We start from the raw sequence: 24,608 nt of genomic DNA, 5'->3' as shown, positions 1-24,608 counted from the left end.
GCATCCTGCTTAGGATGATCTAGAAAACAAAGAACACCAGAAGGAGGCAAGAGAGGAGCTAGTAAAATAGTACTAAGACAGTTCTTAGAATGTTTAGTTCACAAATTAAACATGGAAGTTGCTTCAATCTTTCTCTCTTTTTTTTAAACATTAAGATGGCAAACTCCTCTGCTTGAAGCTTGCAAGACTATTGTCAAGACAAGGTCTTATATTTCTGATCCACTTCTGACAGTGTCCTAACTTAAAGGAATTGATTTTTATTTTCCTGTTCTAGAACCCAACAAAATGAGAATGATAATTCAATACAACTTTAAAGAATTTCACTCCCTTTGAGAAAGACTGCTCTTCCTTTAAGGAAGATTATTTCTTTTCTAAAATATCTATCATCATCAATGCATTAAAAAACTCCAAGTACAAGCACCATTACTGGACACCACAGACTTTTTTCTAGAACATGTCTTACCCAAGTCATTGTTTTTCGTTATAGCATTGGCTGCCCTGGTTCGTGGTCCCTGTTGTGTAAACTGATATCCAAATTTAAGAATCTTTGTGTTTTCCTCAAGCATCCTGGCCATTTCCAATTCAACAGCTGTCCCCAACTGCTGCCTCTAGAATGTAATTACAAACAGAATATTATTAACAAACTTGAATAAATTACTTCCCACAGAAAGCCATGCCTAATACAAATAGTCAGGAGTATATGAACGTGTGCTGTTTTCTCTTCAGATTTATCCCAAAATAGGTAAGAAAAATGAACAAGATTCAAAAGTTTCGTTCTCTAAAAGAAGATGTGAAAAGCTGTAGTCTAAATTCTGAATCTATGTTAAGTGTTTTTGAAGTACAGATCTTTCTTTCTCTTTTCTGTGAAAAGATGACTATTCTAGGTAGCACAAAAGGTGACCACTCTGAATTTGTTATCTCTGAAGAAATAATGGAGATCAAATTATGAGTTTGCAAACGCATTTTTTTTAGAATAGCAGCAAGCTTTCAAAAATCATATACTGTTAACACCTCATTTATCATCAAAAAAATGTGTTGTCCCTACATGGTGAAGTTTTCCTCAAAGTGCTAAAACTTTTTACTTTACCCATTTTGGATGGGGATCATTTTTAAATATACTTTCTTTTCTTATGGTATGCTGGACATAATTTAGCCTTTTCTTGATTATTCAGGGTCTGAACATCAATTATTACACTGTACTATAACAGTGACGGGCTATGGAATGGGCTGAACAATTTTTCCATTGATGAAATAGCTTCATATAGTCATGCTTTTTAAGGTTTTGTCCTTTTTATGTTATTTTTTGTCTCCTTCCTCATTTTTTAGGAAGTCAGCAGTAACCATGTCTGTCTCTAACAGGTTCCCTTTCCCCCAACACCTTTATATACCTCTTGTAACATACAAGCTATTGCAACCAGAGTAAACAGTAAATGCACAACTGTGGAGTTCTCCTATGAGTAAAGGGCACATGTGTTAATGAACTAGCACTGCGTCATTGACTTTGGCAACTCAGAGGCCTTCTTTGCTTTTTCTTGCCCCTTGGGGTTTTTTAAGTTATCTAAAACCGACAGAGAACAAAATCTTTCTAAGTGCTGGCTGATAGATATTAATACCTGAATTATTAATAGTGATATTCAAATTAGATTGTGGGCTGCATGGAACTGAACATGGTCAGGAAATATAGAAAATTAGAGGCCCTTCTCCCATGTGCTTATTTACAACAATCTCTCAGTGCTCTTTGACCTGGGTGGTTCCAACCTCCTAGCCCTGGGATTTCAAATAATAAGCTGCAATGCCCATATGGGAAGGGAGTGGCTAGAGCCCAACAGTAATACAGGAAAGCAGAATGGGGTTGATACTGGGACTCTTTCATTTTTTCTTCTAGTTTTTGCCCTAGCCAAAAATTATCCCAATTACTGAGGAAACTAGAGGATAGGAACCAGAGAGACAAGGTTCTAATGGACTTGGCAATTGTTTAACACTGGCTAAACTGCAATTGTCTTTAACTAGTAAAATGAGAAAGGGCAGTAAAAAAATTACTGAAGCAGTTGCTTATTATTTGAACCCGAGGCTCTAGAGAGGATCAGTTATATGTCATAGTCATCACTAGGGCTCCTGGTTTGGTACCACTAGTGAAATCTGACAATCTGCATATAAGCTCTTGAGGGACCCTACCTCCAGACTTCCAAATGAATACAAATCCCCTCCCTGTGCAATCTAGCTTAACAGTTGAGTGAAAAAGGCCATCAATCCCTTCTGAAAAGGGTGCCATATTCTCCAATGAGGATGTGCCTGGACAACTGACGAATATGATATCTAAACTAAGGTCCTGACATAATCTTTAAGGGTCATTTCCATTTAGGTCATTCAAAAGTCAACAGGTCAGCTTCTCCAAGGGCTAGTCAAGTTCTGGCATGGTAATTACTGAGTATAAGCTGGAAATGATAGTTCATTCCTTTCCATGTCCTTTTTTGCAAACTTTGATCACAAAACACACTTGTTAAATTGAAGTTTTTGGATGACATCTTGCTCACAATTTTTCTAATTAGAAATTCAATTTTTTTTTCTTTGGATTATCAGAGCTTGAGTCAAATGCTTACACTCTTTTCTAGGGCCATTCCACAGGCTTTTGGTTCCATGTGATTTCTATAATCAGTGCTTATCCTGGGGGCATGGGGGAAGAAAGGAATATATAGAATGTTATCGTGTATTTATTCAGGAGAAACGGAAACTATCAAACCACAAAATTTCATAAGGGACTGGCTGGCATGCCCTCATATAGAGTCCCATTCCCATGTTTTCCCCTCTGACTTCAATGAACGAGGGTACTTGAATATATTAGGAGACAGATAGGTCCAGCCTGAAGGAAAAGCAGTAACAGTCTTACTTTACAGTGGAACACTGCTAAAACAGAAAACCGAGCTGCTACCTGCATAGCATCCTATGGTGACTGGAAAACCCTTGATCGTTGCTCATGAAAAAACAGAAGTCTGCATTAGAAGCAAAAGCAATTCAACTATTTTTTTAAAGTCCTGCATTAGACTATTTAGCTAAGATTAATAATACATGTATGCCCCTCACAACTTCCCAATTATGCAAAGGTTTAATGAAAATTTTAATAAGCATAACTCTCCAGCCCACTATCCACCCAGAGAGCCCTTCCCATGGACCCTACAGACTCTGACCCTTCCTTTTCTTGACCTCCAAAGCACTGCAGGAGTTGCTTTGGACTATAATTATAACGTATTATTACTGTATCTAATTAACCTGGTTATCAATCTTGATTTCAGCCAGGGTTTCATTTTCTTTTAAGGCATCAATCAGTGCTTGAATACCAGCTCCTGTAATAAAATTGGACTCCAAATTTAAGCTCTTTAATGTTTTATTCACTTTCAGCATGTCTGCAAATGCCTAAAAATGAAAACAAAAATCAAAATTAAGATTTCATAGACTGGATTAAAAAAGTTCAAGATACTGTTAATACTTTAAAATATATTTAGATTTACTAACGTCTACTTGATAATTCTTTATGTGGCATCTTTTTTTTTTTTTTTAACATATTATCTTAGCTCTACTCTACCTATTTTAATCCTAATTTAATCCCCCAATCTCCATTCTGGAAAAATTTGGACATCTAAGTCTTTTAATCCCCTTGACCTAGGATAGAGAAGACAAAATTTACTCTTCTATCAATATGCATGTAATAGTCTCAGAAAGTCAACCGTCATTGGTCATGGAATCTTCACAAGTATTTTAAAATTGTTAATTCCTAAATTTATAAAAAATATTGACATATTTAATTACCATATCTAACTAAAGCCAGAGGCCTTTATTTCATTGTATTTTCATTGTAATATTTCATTGTAATTTGGTATAGGGAACTCCCAGATGAGGAAATTCCCTCTACTGATGCATGGTAGGTGCTATGATTAATCCCATTTTATATTCACTGATGGCCTTTCAGAAACTTGAAGACCATATCCCTCACTAAATCTTTTTTTCTTCAGGCTCTTCTCCATGATCTTGAAGTCAACCCTTCATCATCCTGGTCACCTTTTTCTGGCTGCTCTCCAGTTTATCAATGTTCTGCCTAAAACATGGTACCCAGAACTTTCACCCTCTCATTCTGAACACTTTATTTCTCTTAAGGCAGCCTAAGACTACATTAGAGTTTTTTCGGCTGCTACATCACAACTACTGACTCATACTGAGCTTATATTCCCCTTAAATCCCAATATATCTTTCATATGAACTGTTATCTAACTATACTCTTCTCCATTTTGTACTTGTAAAGTTATTTTTTTAAAACCCAAGTGTTTAAGATTTTACATTTGTCCCTATAAGTTTTATCCTATTAGATTTGGCCCAACATTCTAGTTTGCTGAAATCTTGACTTTGTCAGCTAGTATATTATCTATTCTTCTCAGTTGTATGTCACTTACAAACTTGATAATCATATCTATGGTTTTATTAAAGTCAATGTAGAAGAGCATTCCCTACCAAGCATCCCTCTAGAGTTCTTCTGCCAAGCTACCAACGTCCCTTACTGATTATTCTGGAAATCCAGTAATTTGAACAGTTTTGAATTCCCATAAATTATGCTACTGCCTAGGCTACACTGCTCTACCTTCTCAAAAAGAAGCATGAAAGACTGTGTCAAATGTTTTGTTACAATCAAGATAAACTAAATCTATAGCACTTCCTAATCTACCAGCCTATTAATCCTGTTTCAAAAGGAAATAAGGTTAATCTGGCATAACTTTTTATTAATGAAGCTATGTTGGCTCGTTGTGATCATCATTTCCTTCTCTAGATATTCACTCCCTATCCCTTGAAAAATGTTCTAGAATTTTGCCAACTGACCCCATTCTCTTGCTCTCTCAATCTCTCTCTCTGTCTCTTTTTTTTTTTTTTGGCAAATTAAGACAGTATATGCCCTTCTGCAGCCCCCTGGCACCTTGACCATTCTCCAGAAATCATGTCAGTATGTTTTTTCAATACTGTGGGATTCTAAATCTAGTGACCTGAACTTATCAAAATAGCTTTGTGCTTTTTTTTGTGTTTTTAAAGCTTTGGGTTACAAATTTTCTCCCTTCCTCCCTCCCCACACACCCTCTTTGAAAAGGCAAGCATCTTGGTACAGGTTACAGATGTGTAGTCATGCAAAAGACTTCCATAGTAGTTCCTGTTGTGAAAAACTAAGTATATTTCCCTTCATCCTATCCTACCCCCCATTTATTCTACTCTCTCTTTTGACCCTGTCCCTCCTTAAAAGTGTTTACTTCTGATTATCCCCTCCCCCAATCTGCCCTCCCCTCTATCAACCCCCTGCTCTCTTGTCCCCTTCCTCCCTTATTTTCCTGTAGGGTAAGATAGATTTCCATATCCAACTGTGTATGTTATTCCCTTCCTTAAGCCAAATCCTATGAGAGTAAGATTCACTCATTCCCTCTCACCTTCCCCCATTTCCCCTCCACTGTAAAAGCCTTTTCTTGTCTGTTTCATTTGAGATATTTTACCCCATTCTACTTCTCCCTTTCTCCTCCCAGTATAATCATCTCCCACCCCTTAATTTTATTTTCCAGATATCACCCCTTCATCTTCAACTCACCCTGTGCCCTCTGTCTATACATACATATATTTTTTTTCCCTCCTACTACTGTAATACTGCCAGAGGACTCATGAGTTACAAATATCATCTTTCCCTGCAGGAATGTAAACAGTTCAACCTTAATAAGTCTCTTATGATTTCTCTTTCCTGTTTACCTCTTCCATGTTTCACTTGAGTCTTGTATTTGAAGGTCAAATTTTATATTCAGCTCTGATCTTTTCCACAGGAATGCTTGAAAGTCCCCTATTTCATTGAATGACCATTTTTTACCCTGAAGGACTATACTCAGTTTTGCTGGGTAGGTGATTCTAGGTTGTAGTCCTAATTCTTTTGCCCTCTGGAATATCATACTCCATGCCCTCCAGACCTTTAATGTAGAAGCTGCTAAATCTTGTATTATCCTTATTGTGTTTCCACAGTACTTGAATTGTTTCCTTCTGGCTGCATGCAATATCTTCTCCTTGATCTGGGAATTCTGGAATTTGGCTACAACATTCCTAGGAGTTTTCCTTTGGGGATCTCTTTCAGGAGGTGATCAGTGGATTCTTTCAATTTCTATTCTGCCCTCTGGTTCTAAAATATCAGGGCAGTTTTCCTTGATAATTTCTTGAAAGATGATGTCTAGGGTCTTTTTTTGATCATGACTTTCAGGTAGTCCAATAATTTTTAAGTTCTCTCTCCTGGAACTATTTTCCAGGTCAGTTGTTTTTCCAATGAGATATTTCACATTCTCTTCTATTTTTTCATTCTTTTGGATTAGTGTTACAGTGCTTTATTTCTCAAATTGTCCCTAGTTTCCAATTTCTCCATTCTAATTTTTAAGGAAGTATTTTCTTCAGTAAGCTTTTGGACTTCCTTTTCCATTTGGCCAATTTTGCTTTTTAGGGCATTCTTTTCCTCATTGGCTTTTTGGACCTCTTTTGCCATTTGGGTTAGGCTATTTTTTAAGGTGTTATTTTCTTCAGTATTTTTTTGGTCTCCTTCAGTATCACTCTCAGTTTTTCCTCTACTTCTCTTACTTGCTTCTCAAAATCCTTTTTGAGCTCTTCCATTGCCTGGGATCAATTCATATTTTTCTTGGAAGCTTTGGATGTAGGAGCTTTGGCTTCGCTGTCTTCTTCTGGTTTTATGTTTTGATCTTCTTTGTCATAAAAGTAAGATAATATAGTCTGACTCTTATTGCGCTGCTTGCTCATGATCTCAGTCAATTACTTGAGTTATAGACTCTGTGTTAAGGCAGGAGTCTGTTTCCAGTGTGGAGAATGTACTGTTCCAAGATTCAAGGAGTTTGTGCAGCTGTTTTCAGAGATACTTCCAGGGACCTGTAAATTATCAGTTCTTCCAAGGTGCTATGACCAAGGGCGAAGTGTTTACTCCTTTCCTGGCCTGTGCTCTGGTCTATGAGCACTCTTTTCTGTCTTGGAACTGTGAAGAGGGTTTCCTCTCCACAGCCACTACAAGCTCCACCACGCCAGGACCACCACCCAGAACTGTGACCCAGATCCAAGCATGGGCAAAGCAAGAGAATCCTGCACCAGCAGAGAGATCCCTGCAATCCCCCTCTGATCAGCCACTCGATTCCTCCTCAGTCTGTGGGCCGGAAGCTCAGGAAGCAGCTGCTGCCCCAAGGAATGGGGCTGGGATCCTGCGCTCCTCTCTCACCACCTCAGTCACAGACTTTTCCCACTGACCTTCTAAGTTGTCTTTGGCATTCCTGGGTTGAGAAGTCTGGAAACCGCCACAGCTGCCCTTGATTCAGTCCTCTGAGGCCTGCTCCAGGTTCTTTGAGGCCTGCGCATGCCCTTGATTCAGTCCTCTGAGGCCTGCTCCAGGTTCTCTGAGGCCTGCACACCCATGCCAAACTGCGCTCCTCTTCCAGTCTGGCATGATATACCTTTCTGATCAACTATCCAGGCTGTCTTTGGCTGGAAATTTGTTTCACTCTGTCTTTTTGTGGGTTCTGCTGCTTTAGAATTTGGTTAGAGCCATTTTTTACAGGTATTTGGAGGGGTTTGGGGGAGGGCTCAAGCAAGTTACTGCTTTTACTCTGCCATCTTGGCTCCGCCCCAGCTATGTGCTTTCTTAGTCATCCTAATCCCGGGGTTCAACTTCCTGTGAGTCATTTTTTATTCAGTTCTTTCCAGTCCAAAGGTCACTGGCCTTAGTAAGTATTTGTTGACTGGCTAAAATGGAGGGAGGGGAGAGACTGTTCTTGGAAATAACAGAATGAGGGTCAGAAGATCTCATGCTGTGACTAGAGAACAGCATGTTGTCAGAAGGATCAGAGAGCAGGACCAAGTTGGAGGAAGAAGCAGGGCTCAATCTAAGGATGTGGGGTGTAAGACTAAGCATGAATAGTTGAAGAGAAAGCAATGAGCTACAGAGGAAAGAGAAATAGACTGGGAATCAGAAGACCTGGGCTCTGGTCTTGGTTCTGCCACTACTAGCTGTGTGACCTCAGACAATTCACCAAACCTCTTGGAGCTTCAGTGCCCTCATCTATAATGTGAAGAAGTTGGATTAGATGAGGCCCTTCGGCATTCTAAGGTTCTATAATTTTAAAGTAATAGCTAACATTTAGATAGCTCACTATGTGTCAGGCACTGTACAAAGCACTTTACAAATATCTCATTTGATCCTCACAACAACCCTGGGAGGTAGGTGCTATTATTACTCTTTCTAAATGAGGAAACCGAGGCAGACAGTGGTTAAGTGACTTGCCCAGAGTCACACAGCTAGGAAGTGTCTAAAACCAAAGATAACTCAGGTCTTCCTGACACCAAGCCCAGTGTGCTTACCCACTGTGTCATCTAGTTGCTTAAAATGTATGATTATGCAAAGTGCATTTTGACAGAATACAGAATACAAGTAATAAATAAGCATTATCTGAGCATCTACTCTGGTTGGCCCTGCACTAAGTGCTGAGGAGTACCAAAGTGGTACAAGGCAGAGGAAGATTACAATCCAGTTGGGGAGACAAGGCATATACAACAAAGAAATAATTAATGATTAAGAGAGAATCCATCAAAGAGCTAAACAGGACAATCTAAACAATTAGAGAAGAAGACAATAAACTGGATTTAAAGGCTGCAGTTTGGAGTGGCCTCCCCCTTCCACCCCCTCACACCTGGCTTTATATATCACCAACAGAAGCTTACTTACAACAGCAACAGGGTCATTGCTTCGGGTGGCTGCGAGACTGAAGCATGTCACATGGGTGTTGTCTTCCAAAGCTTCTGCAAATTCTTTGAGGGTTGGAATCGGAATATTCTTAAAAAAAGGAATTTGAAAAAAATTGAAATATTTTTATTTTTCAAAAGGAGTCATCTATTATCAATTGAATGTTTACAAGATGTCCTAGGTAGGGTAAGAGCCAGCTCCCAGAAAGAATATGCACAGTAATACAACTACAATCTACAAAAATAAACAATGCCCTCTGCTTTCTAGGTCCATTGCCTAAGGGTTCTACATACTCTTAAATCCACAAACTACAGCCTCAGGGTGTGATTTCACTATCTCAGATATTTAGAGAAATGGGTAACTATCTAGGAAATCCTTTTCATCTCACAAATGAGTGATTGTGATTTTTAATATTCTTAATTAAATTGAGCAGCTAGGTGGTCCAGTGGATAAAGAGGTCAGTCTGAAGTTAGGAAGACCTCAGTTCAAATCCAGCCTCAGACACTTACTCACTGTATGATCCTGGGCAAGTCATTTAACCCTGTCTGCTTCAGTTTTCTCATTTGTAAAATGAGCAAGAAAATCCCCCAAAAGGGGTCACGAAGAGTTAGACACAACTGAAAAAATGACCAAACAACAATATAAAGTGAAAATCCAATTTGGTTTGAAGCATTTCATTTGTTAAAATTAGGAATCACTGAATCACTAAATTTCATAGATGGAAAGGACCTCAGAAAACCACCTAGTCTAATTCACTAATATTACAGATGAAAATACCATTTCTGAGCCAGCTATCTTCAATTTATTTTTATGTTCTGGGGTAATAAGAACATCTTAATATTAGCCTAAAGTAAAACAAAATGTATCTACTACAAAACCAAACCAAATCATTTCAAAGTGAGTTGTCTGATTATCAATGACAAAACTATTCTCCATTAATCAGTAATTTGGCAAGTCTGAGATTCCACTGATGTGTACAGTTCATTGCCTTGAGGACCTATCGTAGGAAGTATAAAAGAATGAGAAGTCTTTTCTCTGAAACAATCAGAAAAGGTACGTTTATGACATGTTCTAACCTCTGTAACAGTATGTAACTTGATCTCATTTGGCTGTCTCTGACAAAGAAAGAAAGTTACAGGAGTAAATAAATTCAGGATGTTTTTAAACTGCATTCCCATAAATAACAAGTGTGGCTTGTTACATGCAGCTACTTACTGGCAAGGATAAAAAGCCACCAAAAGAGCTCCAACTCCAGGTGATTACTTAGTTTCTTAAAATTTTTCTATCTTTAAATTCTTAAAACTTATGGATGACCTCATTTCTTATTTTAGAAAGAAAGCAAAATGCCAGAAATAAGCAATAAATTTAAACTATTATTAAATCCATAATAATCTGCTCCTCAAAAGCAGTACCTAGGCTGAATTATTTAATTTTACTTTTGTGTAATTAATAAAAAACAAAAATGGGAAATAAAAGACCACCACAATTCCAAAAGCCCTCTCAGACATCTTTTCCACTGTTTTTTGTTTTGGTTTTTTTTGTAAGGCAACCGGGGTTAAGTGACTTGCCCAAGGTCACACAGCTAGTACGTGTCAAGTGTTTGGTCTGAGGCCGGATTTGAACTCAGGTCCTCCTGACTTCAGGGCCAGTGCTCTATCTACTGCGCCACCTAGCTGCTCCCACTGTTTTCTTAGAAGCTGAAATGGTTAAATCCAACTGTGATCTTGAGGGTAAGGTAATATGAAAGTGGAAGCAAGCATGACTAGCCCTGCTGAGAAGAACCACACTTTATGATTCCCTGTGCAACATAGCAAAGATAAGCTGATTCTGCTGTAGCTTTAAATTATTCTACATAACTGAGGAAAAGCAGGGACAAAGTAAACAAAAATTAGGCAATTTTTTTTTAAGAAATTTGAGGTGTTAAGTAGAGAGAAAATTCAAGACCAACAAATAAACTGAACTGGTAATTTTCTACATCTTCCAGGGAGCAAGCCAAGTCCAGAGAAAATAAGAGGTCAATGAACCTCTTGTCTTGCTACAGTTGTTCACCCTAATTCACAGCACTATCTATTCAGCTTTTCTCTCAAGGATTTTTCCTTTTATGAGACAATGCAGGAAATAATTTTTATAGTATATAGTTCCTAGGTAAAATCCTAGCTTTAAGTAATAACAAGAAATAACTGTACTGATTAAAAACCAGACAACTCTTATTCTAGGTTCTGATGGATAAAAAGGAATGCATTATGATTTTTTTTTTAGGCAATTGGGGTTAAGTGACTTGCCCAGGGTCACACAGCTAGTAAGTGTCAAGTATTTGGTCTGAGGCTGGATTTGAACTCAGGTCCTCCTGACTTCAGGGCTGGTGCTCTATCCACTGTGCTACCTAGCTGCCCCCATATGATTTTATTAAATTAAAAACCTACCTATATATTCATATAAAACTGGGGATGGTCCTCTGTTCTTATGATAGGTGAATGTATAGAGTGTAGATATTGATGCATTCAAATTTAGATACTTCTTACATTCAACTGGATAAAAGCAATACAATACAGTCTTATTAATTCTTAAGAACTCACCTTTATATTATTCAAATTTACTTCAGTAAGACGAGAATCATTTTTCTTAATTCTCCGTAAGCTTTCCTCAACATTTGTAGGATTTGGTGGCTCATCAAACACTGGTAGCATTTTTTCACCCTTTACCACATCTATAACATACATGAATCAAGAACATTAACCTCACTGACTGCCTCACTGGTTGCCAGTACTCATATGCTTATTATGGATACAGAATCACTGAATCCATCATCCAGTAGAAGATTTTGTTCCTCACGATTACTCACATACTCTAAACTTTAACACTGCTGAACATTTTTAGGCAGTTGAATACAAAAAACGTAATCTTAGATTTGAAGTAACAAGTACACCCAGTCCAGTGAAAGAGAAAGAAGCGAGGGCTTTCCTAACACCAGGGACAGTATGAATCAAGGCAAAGCCTTGGCGTTGCAGTGCAGGTTTGGGGATCAAAAATAGTAATGAAAAAGACTGGGTGGTGGCAAGGTGAGGGAAGAGAGCATTTCTGGTCAATGACAAGATTAATATGAACCATGACTTGATAGGTTTAATAAAAAAAAAAATACAATCTCATGCTGCATTAATGGTGGTGTGGGGCCAGCAAATGGTAGGTAAGAGTTTTACTGTCAGGTCACACATTGAGGGAAACTGGCAAACAGTAATATGTCCAAAGACAGATCAAAAAAAAGGGCAAGGGGTCTAAAAACTGTGTCATCTGAGTGCATTTAACCTGGAGAAGGAAGGCAAAAGGAGACAAGATTGCCACCTTCAGGGCTGTCACACATATGAGGAAACAGATTTTGTTCTGTGTTGCCCCTAAAGGAATAATGAGAGCTAGGAAGGGAATTACAAAGAGGAAGACACAAGGTCTACATAGGCTCTAATGGAGGACAGGAAGCTTCCCTACCCTTGAGGCTTTACATAGGAACTGAAAGCTCACCATGCGGAAAGACGTAGAAGGGCTTACCAAGAGTATAAGGTTATACTACATGGCCTCTAATGTTCCTTCCAATTCTAAATCCTTTGATTCTATGAATCCAGAATAATTATATTGATACACAAATTTGTATTGATATATGTTTATATATAGCATATTTAGTAGGTTTCCAGCATGTGCACAGAAACATGCTGGTTCAGAAGTTATACACGTTTCTAACTTCTCCAGAATCAGAGCTTTACAATATGTTTTCATTATTCTATTTGAACTGTTGTAAGGTACCAGAACAAAGATTCTTATATTAAAATGTCATTGTAAAAACCTAAATCATTTTTGGATTATCTGCCATTTTATTAGACGCTCTTACAATCTAATTTCTAGTTGTGGCGGTAGTAGTGTTTTTTACTCTCTGGAATAAACTTTCAGCCAAGCAATTAAATATTAAATGTTGCATATTCATAGTATAAGTGATAAAATTAACTTACAAAAATACATACTTATATGTATAAATATATATAAACATATAAGAATATATGTAAGTGATAAAATTACCTTACATTAAAAATGGGTTTGAATATACAATGTACTTAAGTACTTACTTGAAAAATCATCTTTGCCCACACCACTGTTACTTCCTACTATATCACACAGTTGGGTGTTGGTTATCAAATTATGCATTCCAAGGATTGCTATAAATATAGAAAAAGGAAAAATTATTTCTTATTCAAATCCTTTTAGAATACATACAATTTATTTTTCAACTACCCAAAATAAACAATTTGAAATAATTTCTTATTAATTTGAAAGGTAGTTAAGTCCTCACTTTTCAACCTTCAAATTTTGCTGAGCCTTAATATCACTGGATTAATTTCCTCCCCACTCTAATCTGTTTATTCACCAGTTCCCCCATTCATAGTATCTTCTGCATCATCCCAAACATTACCACCCTCTTCTGGCAAAAAAAGGTAACTACAAGTTCACCTACTTTTCAGAGTTTGGTCTGGACTGGTCATTTCATTAGTCTACAGAACTCCTGGGGAGGAAATCCCCTCTCCCAAAGCATGTCAGCCAGCAATTGTCCTACAAACTATAGTATTAAACAGTTACCTGGGGCACGGAGAGGTTAAGTGATTGCTCAGGGTCACAAAGCTAGTGTCACAGGCAGAACTCAACACAGATCTTCCTGACTGAGGCCAATTTGAATCTGAACCCAAGTCTTCCTGTTAGACCTACTCTTTATTTTAACCCCCTCTATCAAGACTGCCTACAGTCTTGATTACGAGGCTAAAATATTAATATTTTGAAGTTCTGCTTTCCAAATCAGTTTTCAGGATTGAGCAAGAACTGACTGTATGTCACAAAATTTCTTGTACTCCATTTGCCCCTCATTTTTTTGTTTTAGGTTACTCAACTTCACCATCATCATCAATAAACATCTGACTTCCTATCAGGCATATAAAAACACCATGTTGTGGGAAGAGACTGACTGTTTAAGTTATGACTGCACTACTCAAAAGCGCCACTTTGGAGGGGAAATTTATTTTACCATCTTTCACAAAAATTAGGCTTCAAGTGTAAGTTATATAAAACGCTTTTTGGTACATTCCACTCTGATGAACATATCATTTAATTATTTTAAGGGGTTATTATCCTTATATCTACCCTATAAAATACTACAGAAGGTGGGAGGATTGCATATCACTATTTGCTGTAGATATAAAATACATACTTAGAGCAGGTAAATGTGAATCAGCCACGACTCTGTCCATCTAACTAATGAGGAATCAACCCTAACTATACCCTATGATTTAGTCTTTATCACGGTTGGGTTTTTTTTCCCTCCTGAAGACCACTATTCACCTTTTCCATTCAGGGAGGGAGAAAGAGAATTAAGTACTACAGAAGCATATGTTCTGTGCCTAGGCCATAGGAGTGGGCCCATTTGAAAGCAACAGTGATGGCTCTGGTTCTTTCCCTGACCACTTTCTGGAAAACAAGCAGAATAATAAGTATGACCAAGCAACAGCAACCACTCTGCTACCTGCCAGTCATTACTGCCCAGCCATCTGAATCATGTGCTTGCACAGGGCAAAACTCAGTACTGGTTTAAGAAAAAAAAAAAAGGATCCTTCTACTGCCTAAATATTTGGGTTGACACTCAGCCCCTCCCTTCCTATGGGAAACCTGCCAACCGAGAAAGTATTTTTATAAAGATTTCTGTGTTTGGTTTGCAACTGTCAACTTGGGACAAGCTAAAAGTAAAATAAACCTTATCAATATAAAAATTGCACTACAAGATTTAGTGGAAACCTCTTCTCTGAGATTGATAGTGCCAAAGATAAAAATCAAACATATTTTCAGAGCACCAATGAGATAATAGTTAATCTGCTGAGGTAAGAACATATACCTATTTGCATATACATGTATTAGTGGAGACAGAACAGTACAGAACACCAGAAGAAGAGTCAGAGACCTAGGCTTAAATCTCAACTCTACCACTAAGTAAAGTAGACAATATTCAGTGAGCTAATGACGTGACCTCTCTGGACCTCAGCCTCCTTGAGGGGCTTCCTGAAGTGGTCTCCTTCTAGTTTAAACAATCAGTCAATCCATAAGCCTTCATTAAGTATATATTATGTACCAGCACCAATGCCATACACTGGGCTACAAAGATAAAACTTAAACAGTGCTTGTCGTCAAGGAGCTTGTTAAATTTTGTCAGGTGTGAGGGAAGAGACAAAATGAACATAGACATATACAGACAGGTGTCCCAAAAGCTTAAAACTGCACTGAGATTTTTGGGACACCCTGTATGTAAAACAGAAGTAATTTTAGGGGGTAGCAAATGGGAGAATCAAAAAAACTTCATGTAGGAGTTGGTGTTAGGAGATGAGTTTTGAATTAAGCCAGAGATTCAATGAGGAAAAGATGTGAAGGGGAACACATTCCACGCACTGGAGACTGCCAGTGAAAGGAATGAAGACAAGAGATGATGTATCACTAGAGAAGCAGGTGTAGAATCTAGGAATCATCTGAAGAGAGATGTTAATTGAATCTATGGGAGCTCATGAGGTCACCAAGTTACCAAGAATATAGACAGAAGAGAAGCGTTCCAGGACAGAGCCTTAGGGACATCCATATCTAGGGGTTGTGACACAGATGATGATCCAGGAAAGGAGACTGAGAAGGAGCTTTCAGACAGAAAAAGGAGAACCAAAAGAGAGCAATAAATATCAAGAAAATCCACAGAGGAAAGAGTGAATAGAGAGGATAGTCAGTGTCCAATGTTAACAGGAAGATGAGGATCCAGAAAGGCCATTAGACTTGGAAATTAAAAGACCACTAGTAACTTTGAAGACAGCTATTTCATTTAAATGATAAAGTAGGAAGCCAGACCCCAGAGGGCTAAGAAGTGAGCGAGGGGTGAGGAAGAGGAGAGAATGAGTGTATGCAGAATTTTCTAGGGTTTTGGCTGTGAAAGGGAGCAAAGACATGGGATAGTAGCTTGAGAGGATGGCAGGATATACTGAAGGTTTTTTAAAGATAAGGGAGACTTGGGTACATTTGTAGGAAACAGAGAAGCAACCAGTAGATAGGGAGAAATTGAAGCTGGAGGCAGGGGATCATTTTGGGAGCAATTGGCTAGAGAATACAGAATATACATGTAAAGAAGTTGGCCTTAGCAAGGAGGAAGGCCATCTCTTAATCAGAGACTAGAGTAAAAAGGAAATGACTGGGAATAATATCAAAGGGTTTTGATACATAGAGATGGAAAAAGGGAGCAATTTTGATAAAGGAATTCTATAATTTTTAATTGTGGAAGTAGTATTCTTGTTTTTGATGGTGAGAGTAAAGTTATAAACTTCCCTATGTATATATAGCTAAGGTAGAGAACTAGGTCTTATGAGCTGAGGAATTAGGAGATAAGAGTGGTTATCAGTACAAGAGTCTCCAAGTATAAGGCAAGAGTTGGGGTAGTGAAGAAGATTGTGAGCTACGTAGTGAGTTCCTTGAGAAAGGAGGGAGGTTAGTGAGTCTGACTTGACAACCAAAAGATAACTGTCACTAGGATCTGGATTGGATAAAATTTGAGTAATATGAACCTCAAAGGAAGAGATGATGCTGAGTGACTGTGTCAAAAAGAGAGTCTGGGGAGGGATAAAGGGTATTCTGACTCCCCTCATAAAGGGCCAATATATTATGGGGTATGAGAAAAGGGGCTGAATAGATGCTGAAAAGGGCCTGGGAGATGCCAAGTCTCTGTGAATACCATAACATGGAAGAAGGTTTAAAATGAAGGGAATTTCACACGCACACACACACACACACACACACACACACACACACGCATGCATGCGCACCCTACTACATTTTGTTTTAAAAGAGATACTTACCTGCAAGGTCACACAATTCTGTATCAGAAGCACTTGTTAAAGCCTCTTCTAATTCTGGATCAAGGGATATTTTTTCTTCTGTATAAGACTGTATGGGTTTCTGTTTAGGGATAAATATTTTCCCTGTAAAATAAAATAACCTATTAATCCTCTTGACTTACTATCATAGGATTTATATTATACTTACCTATATGTATCTACAGCTGAAGAAAAAGGCAATATCAAAGCAATTGAAAAACCTGTCTAAGTAGATAAACATCTCTAATAATTTAATTTGCTCCTCAGATATGCAAAAATGAACCTATTTTTGAAATATTATAGGAGTAGTACTATGAATGAAAGAAACAGGAATAATCAGTTGAGAAGTTTTCTAATCACTATATACCAAATTACATCTTTTTTCCAGGGTCACACAACTAGTAAGTGTTATGTGTCTGAGGCCGCACTTGAATTCAGGTCCTCCTGAATCCAGAGCCGGTGCTCTATTCACTGTGCCACCTAGCTGTCCTCCAAATTACATCTTCTTCTAGGAGTATACTATCTAACCTTAAAAGATTCAGCATTAAGATGTAAAAAAAAAAAAAACTTTTTTAAACTATCATACATAAATAATAAATATAGCTAGCATCTCTTTACAGTTGACCAAGGTTGTGGAAGTTCAGGAACACAAAGTCCTAATTTCAACAAGTTCTAAATATCCCAAAGTCTATGGTAAAATTTCTGATCATTGTTCCATAAGTTTCACATATTTAGTTTCAGAGTCTGTGTCAATGGCATCTTCCTCTCAACAAGTTCACCTTTTAAAAGTTGGTTATCAATAAAAAGCACAGGCCTCAATTTTTATAGGAAAATGAATCAACATACTCTAACCCCGGGGGGGGGGGAACCTGAGGCCTCAAGGCTACATGTGGTCCTCTAGGTCCTCAAGTATAGCCCTTTGAATGAATCCCAACTTCACTGAACAAATCCTTTAAGGGGATTAAGAGGCTTCATGTGGCCTCATGAAGCCACAGGTTCCCCAGTCCTGCTCTAACCATTTCAAATTTATAACCAGTAATTACATTAATAATAATCAATGAGTAAAGACTAATATTATGATTCAATTATACCATAAGGTGATCCAGAAACAAGAGGCTTATATACAGGTCAGGAGAGGCTATCACGAGATATTTTCTGGCTTCTTCCTAACTGAATTCATTTCAGAAGTCCAATTTTCAAAAAATGGCAAGTAAAACTACTGTCTCTTTTCTTCACACAAGGGTCTGCCAGCCAACATGGCAAAGTAATCCTTAATCATATGTCTATGAGCAAAGTAATCCCATATACCACAAAGAGTGTTGCGAAAGCAACCCAGAACTAGTGCACATAACATAAAGTAGTCCAGAAACAACAGGTTTGATTTGCCTTACGTTGCTAGCTGAACTCAGACCTAAGTCGGTATAATGGGGCTGAATCTCAGCAAAGACTAATAACTACTAATAATCAAGGGCTGTCTATTGCTTTCCTGAGAGAAAGAGCTTTATTTGATCTCATCATACATACAATATACACTGACGACAAGGGTACACTAAGCACTGCACCAAGTTACATGGGGCGTTATGAAGCAAACGAGAAAACAGTTCCTGTTCTCCTGGAGCCTACAATGGGCAGATTGCAATATTTACTTTACTACTTATACACTCTATATACAACATACACTCTACTACTGCTCCATGTTTAACCTAAACTGGTCCTGCTCTCTATCATCTACCTGCTAATTGTAGATGACCACAACTTTGTAGTAAAAAGATGGCAGTAGAAAGAAGAAACGAGGAGAATCTGAGGTCAGATCCAGCCCTGAATTAAGCCAGATTTTGAGGATTATGAAGTACATGGCTTAGCACTGTAAATTCTTCAAGTAACCAACAAAACTTTACTAAATGCTTACTATTTGGAAAATACAAATAGGAGGCACAAAAGAAATGGAAAATACTGTTTCAAGAAATTGAGGAGATGAAAACGCCCAATGGTTTTTGCTAGAAGTTAACCTCTATATCCATAACTCTAACCTCTTCATTTATGACTTATTCAAATCAAATTACTGAATAAATAATTTACAAGATTAGACAAAACAAAAATGAAATGGATTTGAAGGAATAAAAGTTCAAGAATATCAAGAATATAAAGGGTGCTTGGTGCTACTAGATCTCAAATTACATTACAAAACTGTAAGTAACAAAACTATCTGTACTCAATAAAAAAAGACAGGCAGTCATGCTAATTTAAGATGGGTGTCACTGTGAACTTGTTCAGTCATTCTAAAAAAAAAACCACAACAGTTTGGAATTATGCAAGAGAAGTTACTATATTGGGGCAGATACGTGGCATAGGGGATAGAACACTGGCCCTGGAGTCAGGAGGATCAGAGCTCAAATCCCGCCTCAGACACTTGACACTTACTAGCTGTGTGACCCTGGGCAAGTCACTTAACCCCATTGCCTATCCCCCCCAAAAAAAGAAAAAAAAGAAAAGTTACTATATTGTCCACATCTTTCAAACCAGGAGTCCCACTTACACCCCAAGAAGGCTAATGACTGTAAGAAAAGAACTACCATTAGCACTTTAATATCTGCAGCACTATGTAGGATTACAAATATGTGCCCATGACTGGGGAACAACTAAACTATAAAAACAATCAGATATTACTGTAGCTTATGGAATGACAAATACGAAGAATTCAGAGAAAGAGGAAGATTCACATAAAATGATGGACAGCAAAGAAAGCAGAGTCAAAAGGATAGTATACACAATAACTATAACGTAATAAGTAATACTAAGAAGCAATAAAACTAAAGTAAAATACAACAAACAAGGGTAAATTACTAGTGGAAAGAAATACACCCTATTACATAGTTAGTGCTTCACTTAACTATTTTCTTGTGTTGAAAGAAAACATCAAAACAATTTCTTAAAATAAAAGTTAAGAAATGACTTAATAAAAATGAAAGAAGGTTACCAACAAGCCGCTCAGAAAACCAGTAGTAAAAGTCTTTGGAATAAAGGAAGGGTGATATGGCACCAAACAATGGCTCACATAGTAAAAATTCTGGTCAAAATCCGGAAGCCAAATTTTAGTATTTTCTTGGGTATTAGGAAGATTGCAATAAATCTAGGAGGAAATAAATCTAGAAGTCATTTTCTTTGCTTCCAAACACTTCAACTGTGGAACTCATAGGAGAACACAGGCCGCTTGCAGAGCTTAGACCTCTTAGAGGCTAGAGATATTATCATTTATTCTATCATCCCTGGGATGAAGCCATGGATGAAGATTGGTACTACAGGATAAAAGACCTAAGGATGCCTACCCCCTGAACCCTCTCTCCCTTACTTTGCAATTAGGATAGGGTGAATGCATTAGCCAGATAGCTAACTCAGAAACAACAGGATTATCTGATTAGTGAACAAACTGATCTCTAATGTCCCAGGGCTGATGGGTGAGGCTTCCATCCATATGGCTTGGTGGTGCTCACTGGCACAGTACCATACACTGGCTCCAAGAAAGGACTGAACACAGAAAATAGTATATGTACGGTCTACTGTACGCAACACTTACTTATTACTCTACTGGGTGATGTAAATAGGTAACTATATATGACCCAGGTATCTGGTATACTCTGCAACGAACCTGTGCTATATGTAGTAATGTGATGGCTGTTGCATGATAATGAACCATATACCTGCACAGTATTACAAGGCTCTACATTCAGTTGATATGTGTCCAAAAGATTCAAACTAACTTTAAAATCTTTAAAATCTGTTTCATAATTTTATATCTATAAAATATTAAATCTCTCCCTATTGTCCCCTACACTTATGCTTAAGTCTCCTCCATCCTTGAATTCCCTAGCAACCTTTCTATCTTGGAAATATGGAACATCTTCCAAAAGCTTAGAAATAAAACAGTCCTAATTCATAAAATATTGCTAACAAAGCATGAATCATTAAACTCATTTCATATAAATTACATTAGTGCTGTTTTTCTAAATGATCATTCCAACCCCTGAAATCAGGAACAGTAACATGATCACAATAAGACTTTTCTAATCTTGTGTAAAGAAAAAGCATGCTCTACTAGGTTAATGTCTATTAATACATATGCTCAGTTACTAACTGTTCCCTCAGGTGATAGGAAGTCATATTGTCAGGTTGACAAGACCTCAAGCCTCCAACATTAGGGCCACTTTTAATGTTGCTGACATTTAATGATTTTTTTTAAGTTTAATTTGCATTAATGATATTTTCTCCATCACTTTAAGTCCAGAAAATTAAAAAAACAACAACAACCAGTAAATCAAACCTTGACTTTCTAGTGTTAGCTGATGTCCCAGGTATAAATGCGTAACAATAGGCTCTCGTGAGCTGTTTTAAACTGGTTGTTGCACAACCCTTCTGACAACATCACTTCCCTCACTACCGTTTCTAGAACTTGCTATACTTTCTCTCATAACCCCAAACTCACTGGGTGAGGTAGGAGTGTGGGAATACTCTGCTTCCCACTATCACGTCCAGACTCTCCCTTTATCACCATCATTCAGCAAGCCTTATTCCTGAGAGGTTCACATTATCCAAATTTAACACTCAATCCATATCCTAGTGTCTATTATCTATCCAATCCCCAGGGCATTCCCTTTTCTTTTTGAATTTATTTAGTATTTTATTTTCCCCCAGTTATATGTAAAAACAATTTTTAACATTCATTTTAAAATTTCTCTCCTTTCCTCCCTCCCTTCCTCCCACCTCATTGAGAAGGCAAGCAATTCCATATAGGTGGAATTTGCATGTGCAGTCATGCAAAACATTTCCATTTTAGTTATGTTGTGAAAGAAAACATAGATCAAAAAAATCCTCAAGAAAAATAAAGTAAGAAAAAAGAATGCTTCAATCTGCAATTAGACAATCATCAGTTTTCTCTGGAAATGGGAAGCATTTTTCATCATAAGTTCTTCAGAGTTGTCCTGGATCAATGACTGCTAAGAATAGCTAAATTATTCACAACTGATCATCTTAAATATTGCTGTTACTTTGTACATGGTACTTTTCACTTTTCGTCAGCTCATATGTCTTTTCAGGTATATCTGGGCGTATCCTGCTCAACATTTCTTACAGCACAACAATATCCCACCATAATCACATGCCACAATCTGTTCTGCCATTCCCCAGCTGATGGGCATCTCCTCAATTTCCAATTCTTTGTCACTAGAAATAAGCTGCTATAAATATTTCTGTACATATAGGTCTTTTCTCTTTTTGCTTTTTATCTCTTTTGGGATACAGACTTATTAGAGACATTGCTTAGTCAGAGGGTATACATGGTTCTATAGCCCTTTGGACATAGTTCCAAATTGCTCTTCAGAATAGCTAAATCATTTCACAACTTCACCAACAGTGCATTAATGTCTCATTTTTCCCACATCCCTTCTAACATTTGTCATTTTCCTTTTCTGTCCTATTAGTTATGAGGTATTACCTCAGAATTGTTTTAATTTGCATTTCTCCAATCACAGTGAGTTAGAACACTTTTTCATATGGCTACAAGATAGCTTTGATTACTTTATCTGAAAACTGCTTATATCTTTTCATCATATATCAATTGGGGAATGGCTCTTATTTTTATAAATCTGACTCAGTTCTCTATATGTTTGAGAATTGAGGCCTTTATCAGAGAAACCTGCTTCAAAATTTTTTAGTTACTATTGCTAATTATTTTCCTCCTTCCTATTCCCCAAACCTGCCTCTTTTCTCTCTCTCCTTTCACCCTGTCCCTTGTTTTGCTTATGACTACCCTCTAAATCTGCTCTTTCTTCTATCACCCTTCCCCCCTTTCTCTTATCCCCTTCTACTTTCCTACAGGGTAAGATAGATTTCTACACTCAATTGAATATGCGTTATTCCCTCTTACATTTAATGATTTTCAGTGAAAATCACATAGAGGTTTTGGGCTTAATTCTTGTACTGAGGCAGAGAAATAAATTAGAACCTGTTAGAAGTAAACCGTTTTCAAAACTTCAGGGTTGGTCTTGGCAGGATCTGTCAGTCAGAATTGTCTGGGTTTTTGATTTTTTGCTTTTTAAATTAATTTATTTTTAGTTTTCAACATTCACTTCCACAAGATTTTGAGTTCCAAATTTTCTCCCCATCTCGTCCCTCCCCCACCCCAAGATGGCATGCATTCTGAATACCCCTTCCCCTAATCTGCCCTCCCTTCTATCTCTCCTCACCTTTCTCTTATCCCCTTCCCCTTCAATTATCCTGTAGGGCAGGATAGATTTCTACACCCCATTTCCTGTATATCTTATTTCCCAGTTGCACGTGAAAACAATTTTTTTTCAAACTTTTGCTTTTAAAACTTTGGGTTCCAAATTTTCTCCCTTCCTCCCTCCCCACCCACCTTCATTGAGAAGGCAAGCAAAAGTTTTCTGTTTTTAAAATATGGGCTTTCATCACTCATTGGTTATGCATATTTTCCCACTGTTTCCTCTCCTATCATCACAGTCTTTTCAACATTCATCTTATACCTGGCCCCTAGATTTTCCCTATCCATACTATCTCCCTCTTTGAAACCTGCATCCCATTCTATGTGGATGATTTGATCATATAGGTAAGTTCCATTAATATACCACCTGGCATTTTTAGCATCCGCTCTGGAAAAGTAATCAACAAAACAGAATCTACGTACTTTTTTCTTCACTTTATCCAGGCCCATTATGATTTTCTTTATGTTACCACTTTTGCCATTATTCAAAAAAGGAAAGGCGTCCAACATACATACTTCTTTTGATTTTTTTTGTCATCCTATAAGTTCTGCTCATAGTGCTGGCTAAAATGCACAGGACTGTCCGGCTTACTCAGAAGTCCACTCAACATGGCAGGGGTGCTGAGCCTCAGTTGTTTCCCACCCTTGAAAAACTCTCATTAGACATACTATTTCTTCAAGTTATATATATGTATGTGTATACATATATATATGTGTGTGTGTGTATATATATATATATATGTATCTCCTTCCTTTCACAAACTTCTTGAAAAAGCTTTCTATGAACTTGCCTCCAAATCCTCCCCTTTTGTACTTTTCTAAATTCTAAGTAATATGGTTTCTCACTTCATCACTTAACTCAAATTGTTGTCTTCCGAGATACCAATTATCTTTTAATTGACAAATCTAATGGCCTCTTCACAATCTGCATCCTTCTTGACCTCTCTGCAGCATCTGACACTGCTGTCCATGCTCTCCATCTGGATACTTTCTCCTCTGAATTTCCTGACAATGCTCTTTCCTGGTTCTCCTCCTATCTATCTACTCCTTCTCAATCTCCTTTCCTGATTCATCACCTATGTTATACTTCTTAATTATCGCTGTCGTAATCCCCCTGTCCCTCCCCCTAAAGTCTTGTCTTCTCTCTATATACTATTACATTTGTGAAAAGTGCCTACAGAACATCCATTTCTAATGCTAAATAGGCAGGTGGTGATAAGGGACTGCAGCTGGAAAGATTCAATTAATCAGTAAACATTTATTAAGCTTCTACTATGAGCCACGCACTGTGTTAAGTGCAGGGAACCTTCTACATAGAGGATACTGGGCTTGGAATATGATATTCCAGAAGGCAAAGGAGCTAGGACTACAATCAAGAATAACCTACTCAGCAAAACTGAATACAATCCTTCAGGGGGAAAAAAAATGGATATTTAATGAAATAAAGGGCTTTCAAGCATTCCTGATAAAAAGACCACAGCTGAATAGAAAATCTGACATTCCAATAGAAGACTCAAGAGAAGTAATATAAAGGTAAACATGAAAGGGCCTCAATAAGGTTAAATTGTTTACATTTCTACATGGGAAGATGGTTCAAGTAACTTCTAAGAACTTTATTATT

At 37.6% G+C, this 24,608-nt stretch overlaps 1 protein-coding gene across 3 annotated transcripts in view; it reads right to left on the bottom strand.

The window, feature by feature from the left end:
• TMOD3 (tropomodulin 3) overlaps positions 1 to 24,608 on the bottom strand; it is an 83,294-nt gene that overhangs the window by 5,797 nt on the left and 52,889 nt on the right. For 2 of the 3 annotated variants that reach the window (XM_027840795.1, XM_027840796.1), the window contains exons 4-9: positions 16,696 to 16,818; positions 12,901 to 12,990; positions 11,368 to 11,498; positions 8,774 to 8,881; positions 3,268 to 3,411; positions 464 to 608 (exon numbers count right to left, since the gene is read on the bottom strand). In XM_027840795.1, the coding sequence (XP_027696596.1) occupies positions 464 to 608; positions 3,268 to 3,411; positions 8,774 to 8,881; positions 11,368 to 11,498; positions 12,901 to 12,990; positions 16,696 to 16,818 (741 nt within the window). Of the gene's footprint in view, positions 1 to 463; positions 609 to 3,267; positions 3,412 to 8,773; positions 8,882 to 11,367; positions 11,499 to 12,900; positions 12,991 to 16,695; positions 16,821 to 24,608 lie in introns of all 3 variants that reach the window. The other variant, XM_027840797.1, reaches the window with a different exon arrangement.

The sequence above is a fragment of the Vombatus ursinus genome, unplaced genomic scaffold (genome assembly GCF_900497805.2).
Source record: "Vombatus ursinus unplaced genomic scaffold, bare-nosed wombat genome assembly UNPS02014848.1, whole genome shotgun sequence".
In the NCBI taxonomy this organism is placed as follows: domain Eukaryota; kingdom Metazoa; phylum Chordata; class Mammalia; order Diprotodontia; family Vombatidae; genus Vombatus; species Vombatus ursinus.
Note: the sequence above shows the minus strand (reverse complement) of the source record. Positions and strands in the feature narration are given on the sequence as shown.